At 40.4% G+C, this 22,614-nt stretch overlaps 1 protein-coding gene across 1 annotated transcript in view; it reads left to right on the top strand.

Annotated features, from left to right (window-relative positions):
- The window catches only part of ANXA5 (annexin A5), a 37,171-nt gene that overhangs the window by 1,456 nt on the left and 13,101 nt on the right, over nucleotides 1-22,614 (top strand). Inside the window, exons 2-9 of the mRNA XM_072119343.1 lie at nucleotides 1,973-2,007; nucleotides 12,057-12,141; nucleotides 13,297-13,391; nucleotides 16,764-16,877; nucleotides 18,760-18,850; nucleotides 19,885-19,964; nucleotides 20,628-20,684; nucleotides 20,801-20,894. Of these exons, the coding sequence (XP_071975444.1) occupies nucleotides 1,999-2,007; nucleotides 12,057-12,141; nucleotides 13,297-13,391; nucleotides 16,764-16,877; nucleotides 18,760-18,850; nucleotides 19,885-19,964; nucleotides 20,628-20,684; nucleotides 20,801-20,894 (625 nt within the window). The 5' untranslated portion in view covers nucleotides 1,973-1,998. The remainder of the gene's footprint in view (nucleotides 1-1,972; nucleotides 2,008-12,056; nucleotides 12,142-13,296; nucleotides 13,392-16,763; nucleotides 16,878-18,759; nucleotides 18,851-19,884; nucleotides 19,965-20,627; nucleotides 20,685-20,800; nucleotides 20,895-22,614) is intronic.

Here is a 22,614-nt window from a genome sequence, read left to right as displayed (position 1 = left end):
TTTTTCTCAGACCCAGGGTGACCTCTTTAACCTAAAACCAAGAGTAAATCCTAAGCAAAATAAAAATAAATGATCAGGGGCGTAACTACAGTGGTAGCAGCCGCTATCGGGCCCACAGTGTCAGGGGGCCCCATCATCCAACCTGATGATAAAGAATGGAGGATGTAAACCATTATATCTATATATCATGTATGTGTGTATATGCTCTATATGTGTGGGTACAAGAGTGTATAAATGTGTGTGAATGAGTGAAGAACTGTATGTTTATGTATATAAATGTATATATGTGAGTGTAATAGGCATATTTGGAAGAGGGGCCCCATTCAGAAGTCTGCTATGGGGCCCTGCTTCTACTAGTTACACCAATGTAAATGATTAATGCTTTTCCTGATCTTTCACTGACGTGTGATTGAGACCCTAGAAGCCAAGATGTCCACTCCCCTTACATATCTGTTTTATTTGTATTCTCCTTAATATAATGATTTTGGAGCCATTCCTCTGTTATTCCTTCTACAATTTGTATCAACTACTTGGTATTACAATTTCCCTAGTAAATGGGGTGTGACCCTACCTAACCTGATATTATGAACATTGAATGAACAGTATAAGGCCATGTTCACACATTTGCTTTGCGTTTTAAAAAAACAATGCAAAGGCTCCAACCACGATCACGTCTTGAGGTAACATTGTGTTCACTAAACACCTCAACATGTGATTATGTATGGAGCCATTTGCGAGTTTCAAAATGCAATGCAAACACCACATGTAAACACCTTGGGCTCCAACCAACCTGCTGATGACAATAGAAAAAGACAGCCCACAAACTAAGGGTGGTGTCACACGTGGCATTTTCAACCTGTTTTCAGTCCGTTAAAAAACGCATGCGGTTTTTTGAAAATGCATAATTTTACGTCAGGTTTTCCCAATTATCTTAATAAAAAAAGGGACAAAAACGGATGCGTTTAAAAAAAACGGCATGCGCTCAAAACGCCACGTGTGACACCACACTAAGGCAGGAATAGGACCTGCTCTTTCTTTTGCCATGTGCATGAGCCCATAGAAGTAAATGGGGACCAGGCTAGCACGCATTCCCTTTTCATGTTCGTCTTCGTGAGCCATTAGGGCCCTTTCACACAAATGAGACTGTTGCACATATGCAAAAAATCCCATCTGTTTGCAGTCCGTGATGTTGTGCGTTCTTTTTTTTTTTCATGTTTGCAAACATGGATGGTTGGCTAAAATTCTGTGGTAAAACACCTGAATCTCCAGCTTCATCTGATAGAAAACAACTGAACTGACATGGATGGCAGGATTGTACTGTCCATTTTTGTGGGAGTGGGGATAACTGAGAAATGATACACCCCAAAGTTATAAGATGAATTATTTGTGTTTATACAAATATCTACTAAAATAGACATGCCATGTGGATGCACCAAACTGCTATAAGTAGTGCAAGGCGTAGCTCCAGATCAATGGAAGTCTTTTCCATTACCCAAATCCTTCATGAATCTAGTTTTATCAAGTATTGTATTGACAGTAGTAAATCGTTTAAAAAAAAAAAAAAAAAAAGTAGTGACAATAAGGATGCATTGATCACTCCTCCATGTATAACAGATGAAAGGGTATGAGGCATGTGACTAGTAAATAAGGTTGTTTGACTGCTCTCCATGTAAGAGTCCTATTACTGTAATGTAACTCCAGGTGCACCTGAACACAATACAGTGGAGGATTTAATGGTCTTTGTGATGACTGCCGGCGTGCCTACATCTGCTGCTTTACACTAGATTGATCGGTATCCTTTCCTTTCCTGAAATATCCTAGGAGTTTCCTGTTGAGTAGTAACCCTGCATATTGCATGCATTGTCTTCTAGCTGAATCCATGCCAGTAATGGAGGCTTTTAATCAAGACCTGTATTTAGGATCATAGCAAGAGCAGATTTACATCTCATCTCTACTAATTTTTTCTTTACAGCTCCAGGAAAAAACACCAGAACCAAAATGGCAAAGGTGAGGTGCCAAATAAAGGGGACGCTTTGTGTAACCGTTTTATCTATGTTTTCTGAGTGATCATGTAGATCAATGCAAAACTTTTAAGGGACTGGCTGTATACTGAGGGGGGGCAGGGGCTGGCTTGCTGTATACTGAGTGGGGGGCAGGGGCTGACTTGCTGTATACTGGGTGGGGGGCAGGGGCTGGCTTGCTGTATACTGGGTGGGGGGCAGGGGCTGGCTGGCTGTATACTGGGTGGGGGGCAGGGGCTGGCTGGCTGTATACTGGGTGGGGGGCAGGGGCTGGCTGGCTGTATACTGGGTGGGGGGCAGGGGCTGGCTGGCTGTATACTGGGTGGGGGCGGTGACAATTGAATTTCCCACCCTAGGCTTATAGTTGAGTCAATAGGTTTTCCCAGTTTTTTTAGTTAAAATTAGGTACCTTGGCGTATACTCAAGTATATATGGTATATAAATTTGAAAGTTCTAAATTTTTGAAGGTGGAGCGTGAAAAATGAATGCAAAACGCTGCGTCCATAAGGGGTTAATAAGGAAAACGACTCAGAAATAAAAAAAATTAGTCAAATTATGAAAGTCACCATTCTTGAAACATGTTTTTCTGATTGTTATCTACAGTATAAATAGATTATCAAGACATTAGACTCTCCTCTTGTTTTCCATACAAGCAAAACTCTTTAAACATCTGCTACCAATATTTAAAATGGTGACCTACCAGTAATATCGATATCAGTCCAGTCCATACATTTTGGTATCTGCTTTACCTCTCCATAAGGTAGCATTAACATGTTGCATCTGTTTAGAAATGCAAATCAAACGCACCTTGAGCACATATAGGACCTACCCAGGTTGGCCTAAAGCACTAATATTTCAGATGGCGTTGTAAAACCTGGAAATTTTGGAAGCGGAAATAAAGTGCAACGCATCTGATGTGAGCCTTTTATTTTTTAAAAAAGGCCCATTAGAAGGTGGCTGGCCTATGTATTTCCATTGCAGTTAGTCCAAGTTTCTCAAACTCCTAAACAGTAAGCCTGTGGAAAGTTATGTAGGGATGTAGGTGCCAAATACAACATTGCTTCAGAGTGCGACTGATTCATATTTACAATCTGGCAAGAGCCGGTAAAGCTGCAGCGTGGCGTTTTCTAATATTAAATGAAAACTGAGTGGAAAAGTAATGAAAATGTTCTAACAATTTCTACCACCTTTTACAGAAGAGGACAATTCCAGAATCTTTTTTTGTGCTACAAGCTCACTGATGCTAATAGTTTGTGTTTAGAGGAAAATTCATGTTTAGATCAGATAACTCTGGCTCTGTAATTTGTGTTCTCATAACCACATGATTTCCTCCTGCATCCAAGGAGCTCTGCACATGTTGACGTGTTCAGTTCTTTCCTCTTTACAGAAATATTTTCCTCTGGAGTGATTCCGCCCAATAAAAAAAAAAAAAGCAAATGCTAAAAAGAGGCTGAGCTGTGTAACTAGGGCAATGTTCCTGGTCATATGAGGGATCTGCTGCAGGCTGTAATCTGTAACCCCATCAGTGCTTGTGTGCCATAGAAACACTACTCCAGCAAAGCTTTTCTCATTTGCTATGTAAATAATGCTAGGGAGGGAAGCGCACGTCTGATTTCATAATGAAATGTTGGTAGACTTTAGGAATCGTTCGTGTGTAACAGCTTTGTTTGAATTCTCAATAAAACCAAAAAGCTGATTTTTTTTTATTTTTTTTTTAACTTTACGGAACCGTGCCTTGTCTGTCCATAGATTGTGCTTCGGATTACATCTTGGCGTCTTCAACCCATTAACTACTTGTGACGTATTAGTAGGTCACAAGTCACGGACTGAGCCCAATCCATACAAGCTGGGTGTTTGTGTTTTTTCACCAATTTCTTTTTTTTTTGTTTTATGCTTTCCGGTACATGGCATGGAGTAATAAATACAGTCACTATGAAGTGCAATTTGCTACTGAGAAAACAAGCTGAATATGTGTATCCCCCTTTCCCCAGAGCCATGACAATTGTTTAGCATCATTTTCTTAGCTGTTACATTGCTTTTCTTCCCAGAAATTCATAAACTTATTACTGGCTGTTACTATGCTCTTTTCAATGGGAAAGGTCAACATCACTCAGTGGCGGATTATGTGTCCCATGGTCCCTGGGCTGTTCACACTACTAGTACCCCTTAATGTCTAAACCAACATGTGCCTCCATCGCCCAACAACCACCGCAACCTGTACTGGCCCCCCTTTAATGAAATGGCCACAGCAGAGCCCTCCCTCGGTAAATAAAATGACCATAGCAGAGCCCGCCTTCCTTTACAGAAATGGCCACAGAAGAGCCCCCTTGAAAAAAAAAAACCCCAAAAACCGCTATACTCATCTTTGGCTTCTTCTCCACGGCTCCTTCTTCTCCTCTTCCGGCCGCTGCACATAACCGTACGGTGGGGTCGCGGCTGTGTGACATCATAGTGTTGCGTGTGGGCGGGAAGAGAAGACAGAGTTGTGGGGAAAAGAAGCTAGGCTTGGCTTGGCTTTACTTTTGCAGCAGCTATCTGGATACTATAAGACTGTGTAGGAACACATCATTTTGACAAGGGGAATTTACCGTATTTTCCGGACTATAAGGCGCACTTAAAAGCATTGGATTTCCGTGGAAATCCAAAGTGCGCCTTATAGTCCGGTGCGCCCTATGTATGGCGCTGGGCACAGGGCAGCGGACCATACTTACATAGGTCCCCGCTACCGGAGATCTCCAGCGGGAGATCTGCTGTCTCCGGTAGCGGGGACCTATGTAAGTATGGTCCGCTGCCCTCCTCCACCTCCCCCTCACCTTCCCCGCTCACCTTCCCCGCGTTCCCCGTCGCGTCTCGGCGTCGCGTCTCGTCGCCGCGTCACGTCGGGTCTCCGCCACGCCCCCGGACCTCCGCCACGCCCCCGGCCGCCGGACCCCGCGCCTTATAGTCCGATGCGCCTTATATATGTAATTATTACATATATAAGGCGCATCGGACTAATGCGCCTTATAGTCCGGTGCGCCCTATAGGGCAGAAAATACGGTAATCATACAATTTCAGGGCAACTGTTGTTTTTTCACTGAGCAATGCAAGTAGTTACTAGTAGAAATATTCCGTCCATATGTATCAATTCTTAGAACTATGGACATCTATCTTTATTTTGACTATAGCACAGCTGCTGGCGGATGTTGACAAGGAACTTTTGAGTAAAATCTGTGAACATTCAGCTGTGAATCTTTGCAGATTTTTAAAAAACTACACCAGGTCGGATCTGGCATAACATTACCCACCAGCCAGATCAGCTGGCAGATGCATCATGAGGCGTAATCCTCATGAACTGCCTGGAAGGGGGCGAGGCTTTGTCATGTAGGTCTCTCCCATAGACTTTTTTTTTTTTTTTTTAGATGAAAATCGAAGTGCAAAAGACCATTACTTCCATATATGCGCCTAAAAAGTTGCAAAAAAAAGAAACCCTGCAAATCCAAGAGAACGTAAAATAACATGTGCATTACAATGGCAAATTTAAAAAGATACGTAGCACCGCTTTAGACAACTTTATAGGACATCTTCCACCAGACTACAGGTGGTAGACTGTCCTGATTAGCTTACTTAATGCCTCTAAGGTAGTGATGGTAAACCTTTTAGAGACCAAGTGCCCAAACTGCAAACCAAAGTCCATGTAATCATCGCATAGTGCCAACATGGCCATAGCCTAAAATGACAGACAATACCCCTCTATAAGGGGCATATAATACTGCCACATGATGACCATTACCAGTACAACAAGATAAATACCACCATTCTGATAAATAGACCACTAAAGAGAGGCCAACATCACCAATCATATATCACAAATCAGGAGCAAATACAGTGAGGGACACTACCGCCACACAGTGAGGGGCATTACCACTCACTACAGCATTGGGGGGTGGACTCTATGGTGCTTTAGCTGCTCATGGACCAAACATTGCCTGCAGCAGGGGCTCTATAAAGGATTGGGGAATCCAGTTCGGCAGGGGGGGTTGTAGGGCAAAGTGTGTGTTGTGGGGTGGAGGGTGGGAGCACTGAATAGCAAAGTTACAGGGAATCAGGCACTTGAATTCTCAATCAAATCGCCACATATGAGAGAGATTACTGGAGCTCTTGGCGAGCGGCAGCATTTCCTTCCTGGCCAGTGCTCCAATGATTTATATAGAGACGGCAGTGGAGATGTTGCGCATGCCCACACGCGTGCCATAGGTTCGTCACCACTGCTCTGGGGGAAGTGGGCAGTGTTGTGTGTGTGGTTTTTTTTTTTTTTTTTTCTTAAATATTTATTAGTTACCTCCTGAGAAAATAACCTTATAAAAATATGTAAATGAGCACCTCATGGCTCCGCTGTCAACTAATTATGCACACCTCCGCCCAATCCACTCTTCAGACAGTTGGTGACGCCAAGCGTCTGTCTGTAAATCTTGGGCATGCGTGAGAACACCATGCCTTGCACAGCCACACTGTAAGCTGCTGGCAGCACAAGGAATGGTGGTTTTGAGATTTGCGGACAGTCATCTTGCTGTCCGTCTGTCTGTGAAGAGTGGACAGGGTGGTGGCGTGCGTAATTAGTTGACAGCGGAGCCATGAGGGATAAGGTAACAAGGTATAATAAAAATAAACACTACCCACATCTCCTAGAGGTAACGAGCAAGCTAATTAGGGAAGTCTACCACCAAGAGGCAAAAGAAAACAAATGATACCTGTGCCCCTATGTGTCAGAACTGCTGTAGTTATTCTTCTGATGGGGAATACTTCTGTTTTAAAATATAAGTTGTGTGAATGGGAAGGGTGCCAAAACTCAGTTGCCTGTCCTTGAGCAGGGTGCGTCCTATTGTTCTATGTATAGTTATGGTTCAATAATTACTTTAGGGTATTTAAAATTGAATATCTTCACTGAGGCTTCTAGCTCATGGTGAAGTTAAAGGAAATCTTCTATCATAATCAAACATGCTAAACCAGGAACACTTACTCATAGATCCAGGCACTGTGACTGTTGTAATCTTATATTTATCCATGGCCTTGTTCCTTCTAAAATCACCTTTTGAAATTATGGTAATGAGCCAGAAGGGCTCTGGGCTGTGTTACCAAAGCCCTTCTGTGTTGCATATTCACAGGTTGTTATGCTGTGCAGGAGCACTTCCACCTCCCATTGTTTGCTGAAATTTCCTCTGCTGTAGTGAGATTACATCACACAGTGAAAGGGGTAAGTGCCAAGCTAGCGGAGGGGGAGACAGTCTAAAAGCCCATGAAGCTGCAGAATGGACCGGTTCTGCCAATGCACCGCTCAAAGCCCTTCAGGCTCATTTAGCATCATTTTTAAAGTTGATTTCAGAAAGGAGGCCATGGATAACCATGGGCCATTACATGTGATGTATATGCATTTATATTTTGTCCCCATGTATCTAGTGATGATCTTGCTAGAAAAAGCCTGTGTAAAAGGTAGTTGTTGCCTGCAACATTTTCATAATGTGACTCAGTTGGAACCACTGAAAATATACTTCTTTAGGGCTCCTACACAAGCATTTTATTTGGACGTGAGCTGGCCTTTTTACCTTCTATTTTAGATTGTAATGGGAGTATAAAGGATAATATGGATAAATCTAGCACCATGCAGCGTTTTCAAATAAGAGTGTAAAAAAATAAGACTGAGCCATATGAATAGCACAATAGTATATTTTTCGCTATGTTATGGAATAAGGAAATCCTCCGATGTAATACGGGTTACAAATACACCATGAAAGGAGCTGTGTATGTGTTAACTTCCCTGGCTGGGATCACTAGTATTATCAAGGGAGCTGATGTTTTAAGAGAATGGTGTGAAATAAGATCTGAATGCACATATGTGACCATGCCAGATAAATTATGGATTATTCCCATGTTGGTTCTGTTTGCATTGTCTCTACTCTGTAGTTTTCCATGACTGGGAGTTTGTGAGGCCTTGTTAGAAAAGTCATTGTGTTAGGAGTATTTTCCACTGTGGGTGTTTCCTGTAAACGTAACACTGCTATTTTAGGCATTAAGTGTCCAGAAACTGTGTCATATTTTAGCTTGTTACTATGGAACCAAGTCTGCACAACTGGGAATCCCCGGAGCACTCATCCTGCAGAATTTTATACGTGGATTGGCCTCGTAACACACAGATTATCATATTGTGTTCTCCTAATCACATTTTTATAAGAATATATCCTCTAAGGTAAATATATTAAATCGGATATTAATGAAATATTGGCATATACAGTATATTATAGAGCAGTGGTGGCGAACCTTTTAGAGACCAGAGTGCCCAAACTACAACCAAAACCCACTTATATGTCGCACAGTGCCGACATAACAATTTAAGCAGTAACTTATTGATCCTTGCTGTATCACAGGTTTCAATCGTATTTGCATCCTGAGTACATCAATACAATAATAAGAAGATGGAGAAATTTGGATTGTAGCTTCCTTTCAGGGTCTCCTGAAGAGGCAAAATCAGGGGACCCAGAGCAGGAGCTCCAATGACAATCCATCTCTATCCACACCTTCTCACTTCTGCTGTAGTACTGGCAGCCAAGGATTTCACTTTAAAATGGCGCTGAGCATGGCACATCCTGAGCCGTCTTGGACCACAGGAGCCTTGAGTCCTGTCTGGCAAACTCTGTGCTTGGGTAAAGACCTGGGTGCCCACAGAAAGGGCTTTGAGTGCCACCTCTGGCACCCGTGCCATAGGTTCGCCACCACTGTTATAGAGAATCCTTACTGCATGGAGATGGGTGCATGAATACAGTGTAGCTATCGGATTCATCATAGCAGTCCTGAAATTCACAGGAAGGCACATTATTTATAAAATGTTATAATTATTCAACCCTAGAACATAATTGCAAAACACAATGTATTTCTCATTTCCGAGGAGACTTATTTTAAAACGGTATATGCAACCTCTTTAATATCAGCCCAAGCGCCAGAGATGTTATACACCATGGTATCTTTGGTTTTGCATACGTTCAGAAATTCATGCCTTTGCCAAACCAATTAAAATTTGGCACCTAACCAACTATATAAAAATTATACCACCCTACTGTTGCCAAATAATTGCCACTCAATTAACCACACTGTACCCCCCCCCACATAAATATCATATATACCCCCACACCACAACTGACCACACTGTACCCCCCCCCATGTATTATATGTACCACTGACCCCACAACTGACCATACCTTACCATACCTTACCCCATACATATCTCATATATACCCCTTACCACACAACTGACCACACTGTGCCCTCCATATAGTGTGGTCAGTTCTGGTGTGAGGGGTATATATGATATATGTAGGGGGCACAGTGTGATCAGTTGTGGGGTGAGGGATTTATATGGTATATGTGGGGCACAGTCAGGTTAGGTGTGTGTGTGTGTGTGGGGGGGGGGGGGTAAAGTGTGTGGTCAGTTTTGGTGGTAGGGGTTTATATGATATACGTGAAGGCACAGTGTGATCACATGTGGTGGTGACAGGTATGTATGATATATGTAGGGGGCACAGTGTGGTCAGTTTTGGGTGGGGTGAACAATGTGATCAGATGTGGGGTGAGGGGTGTATATATAGGATTTATGATGATCAAGATCAGGTGGCGCTCACTGCACTGTTTTATGCTATATTATGGAGGTATCCATCCTTCGAAGCATTGCTTGTAGGTTGGGGAGAATACAATTGCCTGATGAGGTGCCTTCGAGATACACAGCTTTAGTAATTACATGATGTTAATTTCCCCATTAGTGAATGTTGCATAGTAAAATTATTATCTACATACCTTACACTTACATGGCCCTGAATTGCTTTCACAGTTGCTATTAGTTTGGAGCTTATCTTTATAATTCTGCAGAGAGGATATGGCTGGAGATTTGATGAAATCTGCAGTAAAAATGTTTATATAAGATCCCTGAGCCGGAGGCAGGAGAAGCTGTCTGTGATAATATTAATATAACCCAGGGTTGCACAAGCAAATAGTAGTGTAACCATATTCACAGGTTGCATTTAGTTTGTATTTACATTGCGTTGTTAACCCCATCACAACAGCTGTGGAGAGAATTTTGCCTAATTACATTACTGTAATGTGAACCTAACCTTAACTCTTTTCATGTTTGTAGACTTTACTGCGAAGAGGTTTCTAGGTCTTGAAACTGGAGCAGATGAAAATATAGGAACATATTAGTGAATGCAGCGAATGTGCATTTTATAGAAAGCTTTTATGTTTACTTCCCATGGACAGAAGTCACATGGTAATCAGAGCTGTGTGATCATGATCAGATTTCTGTCTACTGGAAGTAAGCATAGATGGGAACATTTATCAGAAGTCTGAGAGCAGAACGGTTTTAGATGCCCATGGCAACCAATCAGAGCTCATCTTTTATTTTATAAACAGCTGTGGTAAAATAAAAGCAGGACGCTAGTTGCATTGGGCAACTAGGAAAGTTCTGCTCTGACTCTTTTTATAAATCTCCCCTAGACTCTCTGGGGCATATTTATCATATGCTGGCGCTCGTGCGCCAGCCTATGATAGCCCCGCCGCGGCTTCCACCTCTTGATGTATTGGGGCAGCCGGCCGCGCAGCGTTTATCCTCTGCCAGGCAGGACCTGGCATAGAAAGTAACGCCCTGCGCCGGCCCACTCCCGGCTGCCCCCCCCCTTCACGCCCTTTCGCACTCCACTGGCGTGAAGGTGGCGGATTGGGGCAAAAGCTAGCAATAAGCTAGCATTTGCAATTATTTCAGGGCCACTGGCGTTGCGCAGAGGTCCTGCTAAATATGCCCCTATCTCTCTACAGAATGACAGCAAGCAGAGATCTAGAAACCTGCAAGGAATTGGTACAGAAAGTATGTTGAGAAATCGAATAACTTTAAAATATGCAAGCAATACTGTATTTGCCCCTTTAAGTTTATGGAAGGACATGTCTAGAGCCATGTTTTATGTTTTAAATCCTTGGGTCACACTACATCAAGTGAACGTTGAAGTAAAAACTAAATATAAATACTGTTTTTAAAACTCTCACTTCAGCTTTCATGGAGGAGAATAGGGGATCCAGTGGGAGACCATGCAGCGACTAGATGAGGATCTGTTATCTTTCTTTATGTCTGTAATATTATCAATTTTCACTGACCAAGAAGTCCAAATATATCAATGAAGTTTAAGGAAAAAACTGTTAAAGGAAACCCACCACTTCCGATGGTGGGTATAAGCAGCAAATGCCGTGTACCAGCTCAGGGTGATCTGGTGCCGGCGCTTATATTTGTTATGTTTTTAAACAGAGATAAAGCGTTTAAACGCTTTATAAATCTTTATATACAAGTACCTTCTTGCACCATGGTACGCGCTTGGCGCACCATGCACGCTACCACTTCCTATTCAGCCACAAGAAGTGGTCGCGCGCATGGTGCGCCGAGCGCGTACCATGGTGCAGTGCAGCCACTTCGTATAAAGAAGATAATAAAGCGTTTTTATATCGGTTTAAAAACATAACGAAAATAGGCGCCGGCACCAGCTCACCCTGAGCTGGTGCACAGCATTTGCTGCTTATACCCACCATCGGAAGTGGTGGGTTTCCTTTAATAAGCTCAAAAAGTGGCCATCAGGTATATGTATGTACAACATGAAATAGATCATGGAACAAAGCATGCACAAAGAGTATGCACATGTGTATGATAATCAGGATAAGTGAACCAGAGAACAGGGCCAGAGAGAATTCATAATTCATCAGAAATGCATATCCATGGGAAATTGGACGTCCAGCTGGTGTGCCTTTAAACGCTACAATCATGAAATTAGTTTGTGTGCTAGCCGTATTTTATATATGTATATGTATATGTATATGTATATATATATATATATATATATATAGCCACATGTGTGTGCGCACCGTACCGGCGCCATAGGCGTCTATGGGGATGTATATTCAAACGCACCCACAACTTCCGTGTGAAAAGACCCTTAACATAGCATATTTCAACTTGATTTTTTACTCTTTTAGTCTTCAAGAGGAACCATAAAGGACTTTGGTGCTTTCAAAGCCAATGATGATGCAGAGGCTCTACGTAAAGCAATGAAGGGATTGGGTAAATATTAAAGTCATATAAGTAAAGTTTGAATGGAAGGTAAATTACGCTCAGCCGCCAGGTTCGTCCTGGGGAGACTTCCAGCAGAGCAGCTCGGATCCCACGCGACCAGCGTGTGAAACGGCAAACAATCCAAAGAAATGATCCAGCCCGTGAGTTGTGAAGAAATTCTCCTGAATTTTTATTTAGCTTCCATAAAAAAATGTAACCTCACGTAAACCGTAGCACTGCGTCCATGTAGTAGACTACAATATCCAGCCTACGCGTTTCGAGCGCATTTACACGCTCTTCATCATGGCTTCGGTTTATGTGATGTTACATTTTTTTATGGAAGCTAAATAAAAAGTCCGGAGAATTTCTTCCTAACTCATGCGCTGGATAATTTCTTTGGATTGTTTATTGGGTAAATATGTATACATTTTACCTTTGCATAATTGAAGTATAGTATACTATAGTAAACAGATAAAAGTAGGCCTCAACATGTTATGTAAAGATGGTGTGTACCAACATTTCTAGACTTATCCATAGTTGTAGCGCTGCAGCTGAAATCCATTAATAAACTCATTATTCGGTCAAAGCCCATTGGCCACAAGCAAGTTTGGTCTGACTACTTTCCAGATTTTAGAGGACTGAACCTACATTCAGTGAACTGGACTTGGCTTGTCCATTTAGTTCAATGATTCTAGTTTTGGTCCAGCAAATCCAGAGCTTTATGTAAAAAAAAAAAAATATATATAGGGGTGTCACCCTGTAGTTTAGGACCAAGGTTGTACTCCAATACCAACCTGGGTATCTCATGTAAAAGGATAAGATTAAAATGTAGACCTAGTCTGATACTAAACCACAATACAAAGAAAAACTCCAATGTAATGGAATTCAATTCATTTATTGTTAGGCCTTAGTTCTTGAAGCAGTACATCATCATCCCTCTAAATAAAAGTTATTAAGCTATGGCCCCTGAAGAACCACAATACCACAATATGGGTGAACACCCGGACACTGTACTATATAACTACAGTTGAGACACCATTTTTAAGTTGTTTTTTGTCTGTACAGATTTTCTATTGTTGTTGTCCATGTGAACATTTACAAATCATTTGATACCTGTAAAGCATCAAATATGTAGTGATTCTCTCCATTGTCTTTAAATCTCAGGTACTGATGAAGACACTATTATGAAGATTCTTACCTCAAGAAGCAATGCTCAGCGTCGGCAAATTGGTGTTGCATTCAAGACCTCATTTGGCAGGGTAAGATGGAAATAATTATGTTGTGAAGGAGGAAGAATGTATGAAATCCTTGGGGCTCAAGGGGTGTAATTTAAATGGCTAATAACCTTTATTGTGCAAGTGTCTCCTATGCAAATTCTACAAAAGCCTGATCCTGAGCTCCCCAATCTAGAATGGGACGCCTTTATCTGTCTTTTAAGGTGTAAAATCTGTCTAAAAGATAACCATACCACATGTAGGTAGGCCATGCCATCTTTCTCAACTTTGAAGAGTAACATGCTGTACAAAGGAAATCTACCGTTTGATTTCATGCATTATAAACCAAACATACCTTGAGAATGCTGTAGCTACACTGATGCAGAAACATATCTTGTTTAATCCCTGAATGATTACATCATTCTCTAAAGCAGTGCAAGAGGAGAAGCATTGAGCTAGGCACAGGAGCGACAGAGCCTCATTGCCTTGAATTTTTTCATTGTTTTTTTTCAGCAAACCACTCAGCTCAAGGATTAAACAAGATATGTTTCTGCATCAGCGTAGCTACAGAATTCTTGAGGCATGTTTTGGTTTATAATGCATGAAATTAAATGGTAAATTTCCTATAATATGCGGTACTTAAATTCAGGACCGGTTCTAGACAAAGTGGGGCCCTGGGCAAAACGAAAAGTGGGGCCCCAAAATAAAACTATTTTATGACCAGTCACAGTCAGCAAGAGGCTCCCTTTTAGTACGGTAAAACAAACTGTAATATGGGAAAATTTTATAGGAGATAGATGATAGGGAGACGAATGGGCAGAACGGTGGCTCAGTGGTTAGCACCACAGCCTTGCAGCGCTGGTCAACATCTGCAAAAATTTTGTATGTTCTCTCTGTGTTTCCTCCGGTAGGTTGAATAGATTATGAGCCCCAAGGGGATAGGGACTGATTTAGCAAGCTCTGTGCAGCGCTGCGTAATCTGTGTGCGCTATATAAATAAATAATTATAATTATTATGATAGAAGATAAATATGAAAGATGATTCAGATTTCTAGATGCAGAACTATAAAATATATTATATATACAGTAGATAGATATGAGAGATAAATACAGTAGAAGAGAAATAGAAGATTGATTAATAAATAGTGAAAAAGCGAGATATATAAATGGTCAGATTATAGGACAGTGATGGCGAACCTTTTAGAGACCGAGTGCCCAAACTACAACCAAAATCCACTTATTTACCGTGAAGTGCCAACGTGGCTTTTTAAGCAGTAACTTACTTTTACCCTGTTTTTCCACTTCTTTCAATTGTGTCGCCCGCCCGAGGCCACCAATAAAGTTGAAAGAAGGTACGCAAATTCAGATTTATATTGTAGCTTCATTCCAGGGTCTCGCTGTACAGGAAGAATGGTGGATGTAGCAGGATTACCTCCAAAGATAATGCAGTTCTATCAACACATTCTCACTTTTCAAGCAGTTCCAAACAGTCAATGGAGTGTCAATGTAAAATAATGCTGAGAGCAGCATCTCTTAAGTTGCCTAGGACTGCAGGAAGATTTGATATTTTCGGTCCTATTTGGTGAACTCTGTCCTGGGGAGATGGCCTGAGTGCCCACAGAAAGGGCTCTGAGTGCCACCTCTGGCACCAGTGCCATAGGTTCGCCATCACTGTTATAGGAGATGGATAACTAGACCGATAGATGATAAGCATCTTCACCCGGGAATTAGACCACGGGGTATCAACCCTTTCAACGCCCAGCATTTCTGGATATTTTGTCACGTTATTGACCAATTTTTAAGCAATTTTTACAATTTTGACGTTTTAAAAATCTAATCAAAATTACAGCAAAAAGAATTAAAGTAAACCCAACAAACCACATATTTTCTGAAAGCAGACACTTGCCCCGCTTTCAAAATTGCATTAAAGAGTTTATAGACATAGACGCCTTCATGCAATTTTGATTCAAACTGAAACATTTTATAAAAAAAGACTTAAAACTTGACTTTGATGGTAAAAAATGTGCTCCAAACAGAAAATATTTACTCCTTTATCTCCTAAATCTAATAGATGGACATGTGTAGAGTTCACAAATGTCCCATATGGATATGTTCACATAAATAAATCCACATGATATCACTAAAACTGTAATAACTAGATATCTGCTTTTCAGCTAGAAATTTTAAGACCGTCACAACCTGCAAAATATAGCAATAAAACAGAATAAAAAGTAAAGGCGCCATAAAACATATCATTTTTGAAAGCAGACAACCAGGTGATACATTTGGCAATTACCATTCAAAATTTACTCTTAAATATGTACAAATCCAGATACTTATATAAAGAAAACAGTAAGACATGAGGAGATCATACAGACCCCACATATGTATATTCACCAAAATATGCAGCAAAGGGAACGTTAAATCCACAGGGGACACCAAACAATTTTTGCAGAATATTGCACTGAGCGTCACACAGATCTATCATTACTTGCTCCCTTACACAAATAAATAACTATAGATCCGTAAACCAGGCTAATGAGATAATAAGTCACATTTAGATGTGCGCCAATGTATTAGCCCCACAATAACAGAACCCTCCGCGCTTCATAAGAATCTGAGTGAGAACTTCATAACATAGGTGTAAATAATGGGGATGGTGTGAAATAAAACGTTATTCCAGAACATGTGTGTGTTTTTGGTGTTACATACAGCTTTATGGACATGTTCTGGGTCGCGGTGTTAATATATAAAAGCGACCTTAGGCGAAGAGGATCGAATGTTCATCGTAACAGTAAATTTTCGCAAAAAAAAAAAAGTGTGTTCTTAGTATTGAAAAGAGAAGGGTTAAAAACATGATTATTAGTTGATACTACATTTTGAGAAGGGATAATAACGCATAAAGTGAATATTTCCATTATCTGTGTGGTGCAGCAGCTCTTTTGTCAAGCAAATTCTCCCTGCAGCCTGATGCATAAGAATCTGGAGGGGGGCACAATTCAGAGGGCTGTATCTTTGGTTCTGTGACACATAGAACCTCACTACTTTTTTTCCTATGAAAGAATAGAGTCTCCTATTTTATATGAATCTAAACTTGTGTTTCTGGAAAGTGTCAGGAAAACTGAGACATTAACTGTTAAGCTGCCGTCGGGAGTGATTTTTAAAAATGGCACCAGATATTCTCACTTTAAACCTGAATATCTCTGGATCCATGGCACCCAGAAACAAAATTCATTTGAAAGAAGAGATTCTCCCCTTTCAGGGGGCCCTGGGCAATTGCCCACTTTGCCTACCCATAGCGCCGGCCCTGCTTAAATTCAATAAATGTGGGTTAAGATGCCCTTTAAACTTGTGTGTGTGTAATATATATATTATACCTATTATACTTTTCATGTGACTTTTAAATGATTTTTAAAGGACCTTGTAGATGACTTGAAATCAGAACTTACTGGGAAACTTGAGAAAGTGATAATTGCACTAATGACTCCATCCAGTCATTATGATGCTCATGAACTTAGACATGCAATCAAGGTAAGTTCTTTCCTATTGAGAATATAAGAAAAAAGATCTTCCATTAAAGACATGTAATTGCTTTAAAGCATAAAGAGTTTACATCTTTACATTCAGGATATAGCTACGATATTATGCAGAATATAATTTTTTTTTTTGTTAATGCACCGTTGTAGAATGGTTACAAAAACCTCAACTGTTTTAATGTAGGAATTTGCTATAACATGTATTCATAAAAAGAAATTTCCTACCCAAGAACTTTCAGTGTTCGATTTTTCAGTGTTTTTTTGAAAAGGCATAAATACATATTGGGGAGATTTATCAGAAGTGTCTGAGGTAAAACTTTCTAGTTGCACAGGGAAACGAATCAGAGCTCAGCTTTACTTTTATAAACCCCTGTTGGAAAATTAAAGCTGAGGTTTGATTGGTTGCCAGGGGCAACTAGAACACTTCTGCTCTCAGACACTTCTGATAAATACGCAAGTGTTGATGGGGTATTCCCATGAAGACAAGTTTCTTAAATGTGCTCAAGATAACAAAATAACACATTCTGTAATTCACTGTTGTTAACAAAAAAACAGATTTTCACAGATATAAGTCCAACCTGTATCTATCAGTCCTGGTGTACACAATTTCAGTTGCCCCCTAGTCCTAGACATGACCCCGTAACTTATGACTTAAGGTTGGCTGCTATCTTGCCTGAGGCTTCACAGAGCTTGTCTCTGTCTCTCTGCTCTCTGCACTGTAGCTCTGCCCCTGCAGTCAGCACGGAGCTCACTCACTGCTGCACACTGACACAATTGGAGTACCTAAGGCAGCAGCCAGAGGAGAACTACAATCTACATACAGATAAGTTGTTTATTTGGCGAGGCACAGCTGGACGGCACAGCAGATCTAGTGTGTTGTGGAATAGCAGGGATGTAGTAGGAGAGCTGACAGTGTGTAATAGGCATCATGCATCTCATCATCTCTGACCTGTCATCTCTCTTTGTGTCGGTATGTTAGTACAATGTCAGAAGCCAGATGAATGTACATATACACCTTATACCCTGATAATGTAACCACATTGTCAGAACTGGATGGATCATAATGTGTCTGCTTAGAGAGTCCCCATCCACACTGGGATCTTGCAATAAGCAGCCTAGGGAGTGATGGGAGCTAAAACAGCAATAACACTGAGTAAAATCTTTAAGTAAGAGGTTAAAATTATCTTTGTGTTTACATCACTAGGGTTTTGAGATCTGAGAATTTTCTTTTGTGCGAAAACCCCTTTAAGGTAGAGAAGTTAATAAAAATGTATACATCATAGTGGTTGTGGGAGTATGTGGACTAGTATCATTACTAGCATTATTAAAATATTAACTGATATCTATTAAACTGAAGGTAAACACTACTGATGCCATGTGGCCATCGACCACCAGCATTACAAATTATCAGGGTAAAGCTGTGAAAGACCATGATGTGCATTCATTGTCATTTTATGGAAAGATCAGTGTTTTCATGGAAATAAATATAATAATACATAGAAATCTGATGGTCAGTATACTTTATGGATTTGGATGGACATGCTTGGTTTGTGAAATACAGACTGGTTTTGGTGCAGGACTGTCTTGTTTTGTGACCATGCTTTCAGTACTGGACATTAGCTCCAAAGGGAGACCAGTACAGTACTCTGTTGGATGACTATGATGTTTATCTTGTCTTGTTCTCTGCACCATGTCCAGTCTAGGAAATATGGCTGACATATGGGCTGGATTTTGAAATTGCAGCATTGATTGAAAGAAAATGTTGAAACCGAGGAGTTAATCTGTAAACTCAGCACAGTTTTTAGCATTTTGGTTGTAGTGTGAATGCCACGTCAAAACCTAACCTCATATATACATTTATATCTTTATGTTTTTAGGGTGCTGGCACTGAGGAGAACGTGCTCATTGAAATTCTTGCCTCAAGAACTCCAGCTGAAATCAATCATATCAAAAAAGTTTACAGAGAAGGTATTGACCAAATTTCATTCAACATTTAATGTGTCATACAGTATAACAGAGCTCAATGGGGATGACTGACTGTAGACTTATAGTGATATGTATCCTTTCATAATTCACCAGCGGCGTAACTACAGGTGTTGTAACCATATCAGCTGCTTCAGGACCCGGAGTATCAGGGGGCCCGGCCACTCACCCTGCCACACTGAAAACTGGCACCGTTATATACACAATATGCAGCATAAATGTATGTTATGGTGAACATCTTCCGAGGCAGAATGGCAGGACTCAGAATCTCTCTTTCTACCCTTTGGTCAGCTGCTACTGGGCTGTATGAAGTCAGATCTACACACATCCAGTCAGCCCCTTAAAGGGATATTCCCATAATGAGAGGTTTCTTATATGTACTCAGGATAACTAAATTACACATTCTCAAATTCGAAGTTCTTAACAAAAATACAGCATTTCAGATATAATTCCAACCTGTCTCTATCACTCCTGGTGTACACAATTTTGGTTGACCCTAGACCCAACCCTGGTTCTTTTGAGTTTAGGGTCAGCAAACCTCCTCTCTGCCTCTAACCCCCACCCTTGCATTCCAGGACACACACACACACACACACACACACACACACACACACACACACACACACACACACACACACACACACACACACACACACACACACACACACACACACACACACACACACACACACACACACACACACACACACACACACACACACACACACACACACACACACACACACACACACACACACTTCCTGCCAGCAAACCGCACATTGTGAGGAGAGTGAAGCTACAGATATCAGGGGAGGGAGGTATATAGCAGAACTGTGTGTTAAATAGATGTGGAGCAGTACCGTGTGTATAAGTCAGGTGCAGGCCTTCTGACACGGACCAACACAAGCCCCAAGATACAATATCAGTCGATGGTCAAGCAGCACTCCGTATAGTTAAGTGAAGATATTTTTATTCCACCATAATTATGCAATGTTTTACAATATTTAATATTTTGGTAGAATATGGTTGTGAACTTGAAGACAGCATCACAGGAGATACATCTGGTCACTTTCAACGATTGCTGGTTGTTCTTGTCCAGGTTAGTTCTGTTTGTTCATAAATAGTAACAACTATAAGTGAAAAAAAAGATTTATAGAGTATTATATGGTGATTAATATACTATCCTATGAGGGACATTTCAACAGGAGTTGTACGCCAGTTTTCTTCTATACAAGAAATAATTGCAGTTGCTAGCGCAGTGCCAGTTATTAATTCCTCCTTTACGCTACTCCCTTCATGGGGGAACGACTGGCGGCAGAGTGAGCCGGAACAGTATTTCTGTGAACTCGCTTCTGCCAGTGAACTTTCATAGGTGCCGGAGCCTACTGTATCTGACGTTGATGGAATAGTCAGGCATGCAACCTACAAACTATCCATGCCCTGCCGACCCCAGATGGACAGGACATTATAATATAGAGCATGGACCCATAGGCAAGTATACAGTGGTGAAATGAAAGGGAGTTGAAAAATAGGAACCAGAATCTGTGTTTTCATCTATCCAAACACTACAGCAGTTTTGAAAGTGGGAATGTTCATGATGACACTTCCCTTTCATGTAATCTGACAAACCTCAAGTATTTGATTTTAATTCTCCAAGTTTGCGTTTGTCTCTTTTTGTAGTGTATTCTCATCATTATTAAATAAGCTTTTGCAGCTTTTTCATTGATGTTTTATGTAATATGTTTTGTGTATTCTTTTGCAGGCAAACAGGGACCCCGACTCCAAAGTGAATGATGCTCTTGTTGATCAGGATGCCCAGGTTGGTTCAGTTCTTTGTTGATAATAGGATTATCATGAATTTTGCACTCCTCCCCTGAAGTTGTTGCTGTTCTTATGTTTGTTTTTTCTTCATTAAATTGCATACCTTCTTTGCAGGATTTATTCAAAGCTGGCGAACTTAAGTGGGGCACAGATGAAGAAAAGTTTATCACAATATTGGGTACACGCAGCAATGCCCACTTAAGGAAAGGTAAAATTGAAATTTTTTTGCAGATTTTTTTAAAAATATGATTTCAGCTTCTGCCAAGATCCAGCAGTTTTGTGCTTTTACTGTGAATTCCATTTGCCAGACAATGTTTTCACAAGCAGCTGTTGTATTCTCAGAATGCGTATGGGGGATTTGTGAGGGATATCTGTTGGCTGAATCAGCAGAGACCTAACAGCTTTTGAAAGGGGTTGATTAGCTTTAAACTGAAGTCCTAGCCTTGACTAGGATAAATCCACCCTTTTATGTGCTGCAATTGGAATATTAAAAACTTCAATCCTAGAAAAGGCATTTTGCACACACATGTTTTTGTGTTCTATTTCCTAACCCTTGTATTTGCAGGTACCTTATATTTTATTGTCGTTTAATGAACTCCTACACATGCCATGTATGCCCCTTTTGCCCTCCTATAGAAGTCTATGGGGCAGCAAAACAATACTGAGCAACACAGGGTTTCCATCCTAATATCTCCACACTACCAAAACAATAATATAGCCTTTATAATGTGACTAAGCAATACTGCTTTTGATGGCAATCCTTCTCTTCAATGCCCTGCAGTGTGCCCAGACAACAGGTTACCACCACATGTAGGGTATCAAACATTATGGTGCATTTTAGCATTTTATTCTTTGTGAAAGTATAACATTTTTGGAAAAATGTCTTTTTTTTTTTTTTTTTTTTAGCTAAATAAATGCAACTTCAAAATTGCACCTCCATTTTTAGTTTAATCCACTGTAAAACACATAAAGGGTTAACAAACTTCAGACTTTGAGGGGCTTAGTTTCTCTAATGGGGTAATTTATTATTTAGGGCTCTTAAAGTCGCTTGAAAGCTGAACTGGTCTCTCAAAATGTGCGTCTTGGTAAATTTCATGAAAATATGAAAAATCTCTGCTAAAGTTCTAATCCTCTAAACATCCTCCAAAAATGTAAGGACGCATAAAAACCATGCCAATATAAAACTGACATACAGAAACAAAGAGGTATGTCATTTGATAATGAAGTATTATTGCTTCCATTGTTGTGTGAGATATAAATATCCTACTGTTGTTGTTTTTGTTTTTTTGTATCAATAGTTTTTTATTTGAACACACAAAATGTGCTGTGGCACTTACATTACCCATTAAATGTTTACATCGCACATGTAATAACAGTAAATTACACATTACCATTGCAAGAGCTTTATATAATATATATATATATATATATATATATATATATATATATATATATATATATATATATATATATATATATATATATATGAGAAAGTGTGTCCTCAGATGGTTCTGGGTAGGAGAGGGTTAATAACATGAACCGTAGTTAAATCTAGAAAAGGGATAATGTTAACAGCATATAAAGTCAGCTCTTCACTGCACCCTCCTCTGAATTCTTCCTGCAGCCTGCTAACTAATAATCTGGAGGGGTACACACATTTCAGAGGGCCATAACTTTAGATCCGTAGCACCTAGAAACTCGCTCCTTTTTTCACCTGAAATTTCATATGAATCTAAATTGTTTCTAGATACCAGGGAACTGGAGATATTAACTGTTAAAGTGCTGTTGCAAGTGATATATATTATCTCACTTTAAATGTGAATATCTCCTGTTCCCTGGCACTTACAAAAACTTTTTTGGATTCATAAGCGAGGATGAGCGGAGATTCTCCTCTTCAGCGGGATTCTCTTCTTCAGCAAGATTTTAGG

Source organism: Engystomops pustulosus, chromosome 1, assembly GCF_040894005.1.
Source record: "Engystomops pustulosus chromosome 1, aEngPut4.maternal, whole genome shotgun sequence".
NCBI classification, from domain to species: Eukaryota; Metazoa; Chordata; class Amphibia; order Anura; family Leptodactylidae; genus Engystomops; species Engystomops pustulosus.
The sequence above is the reverse complement of the archived record's forward strand: the minus strand, read 5'-3'. Positions and strand labels throughout refer to the sequence as shown.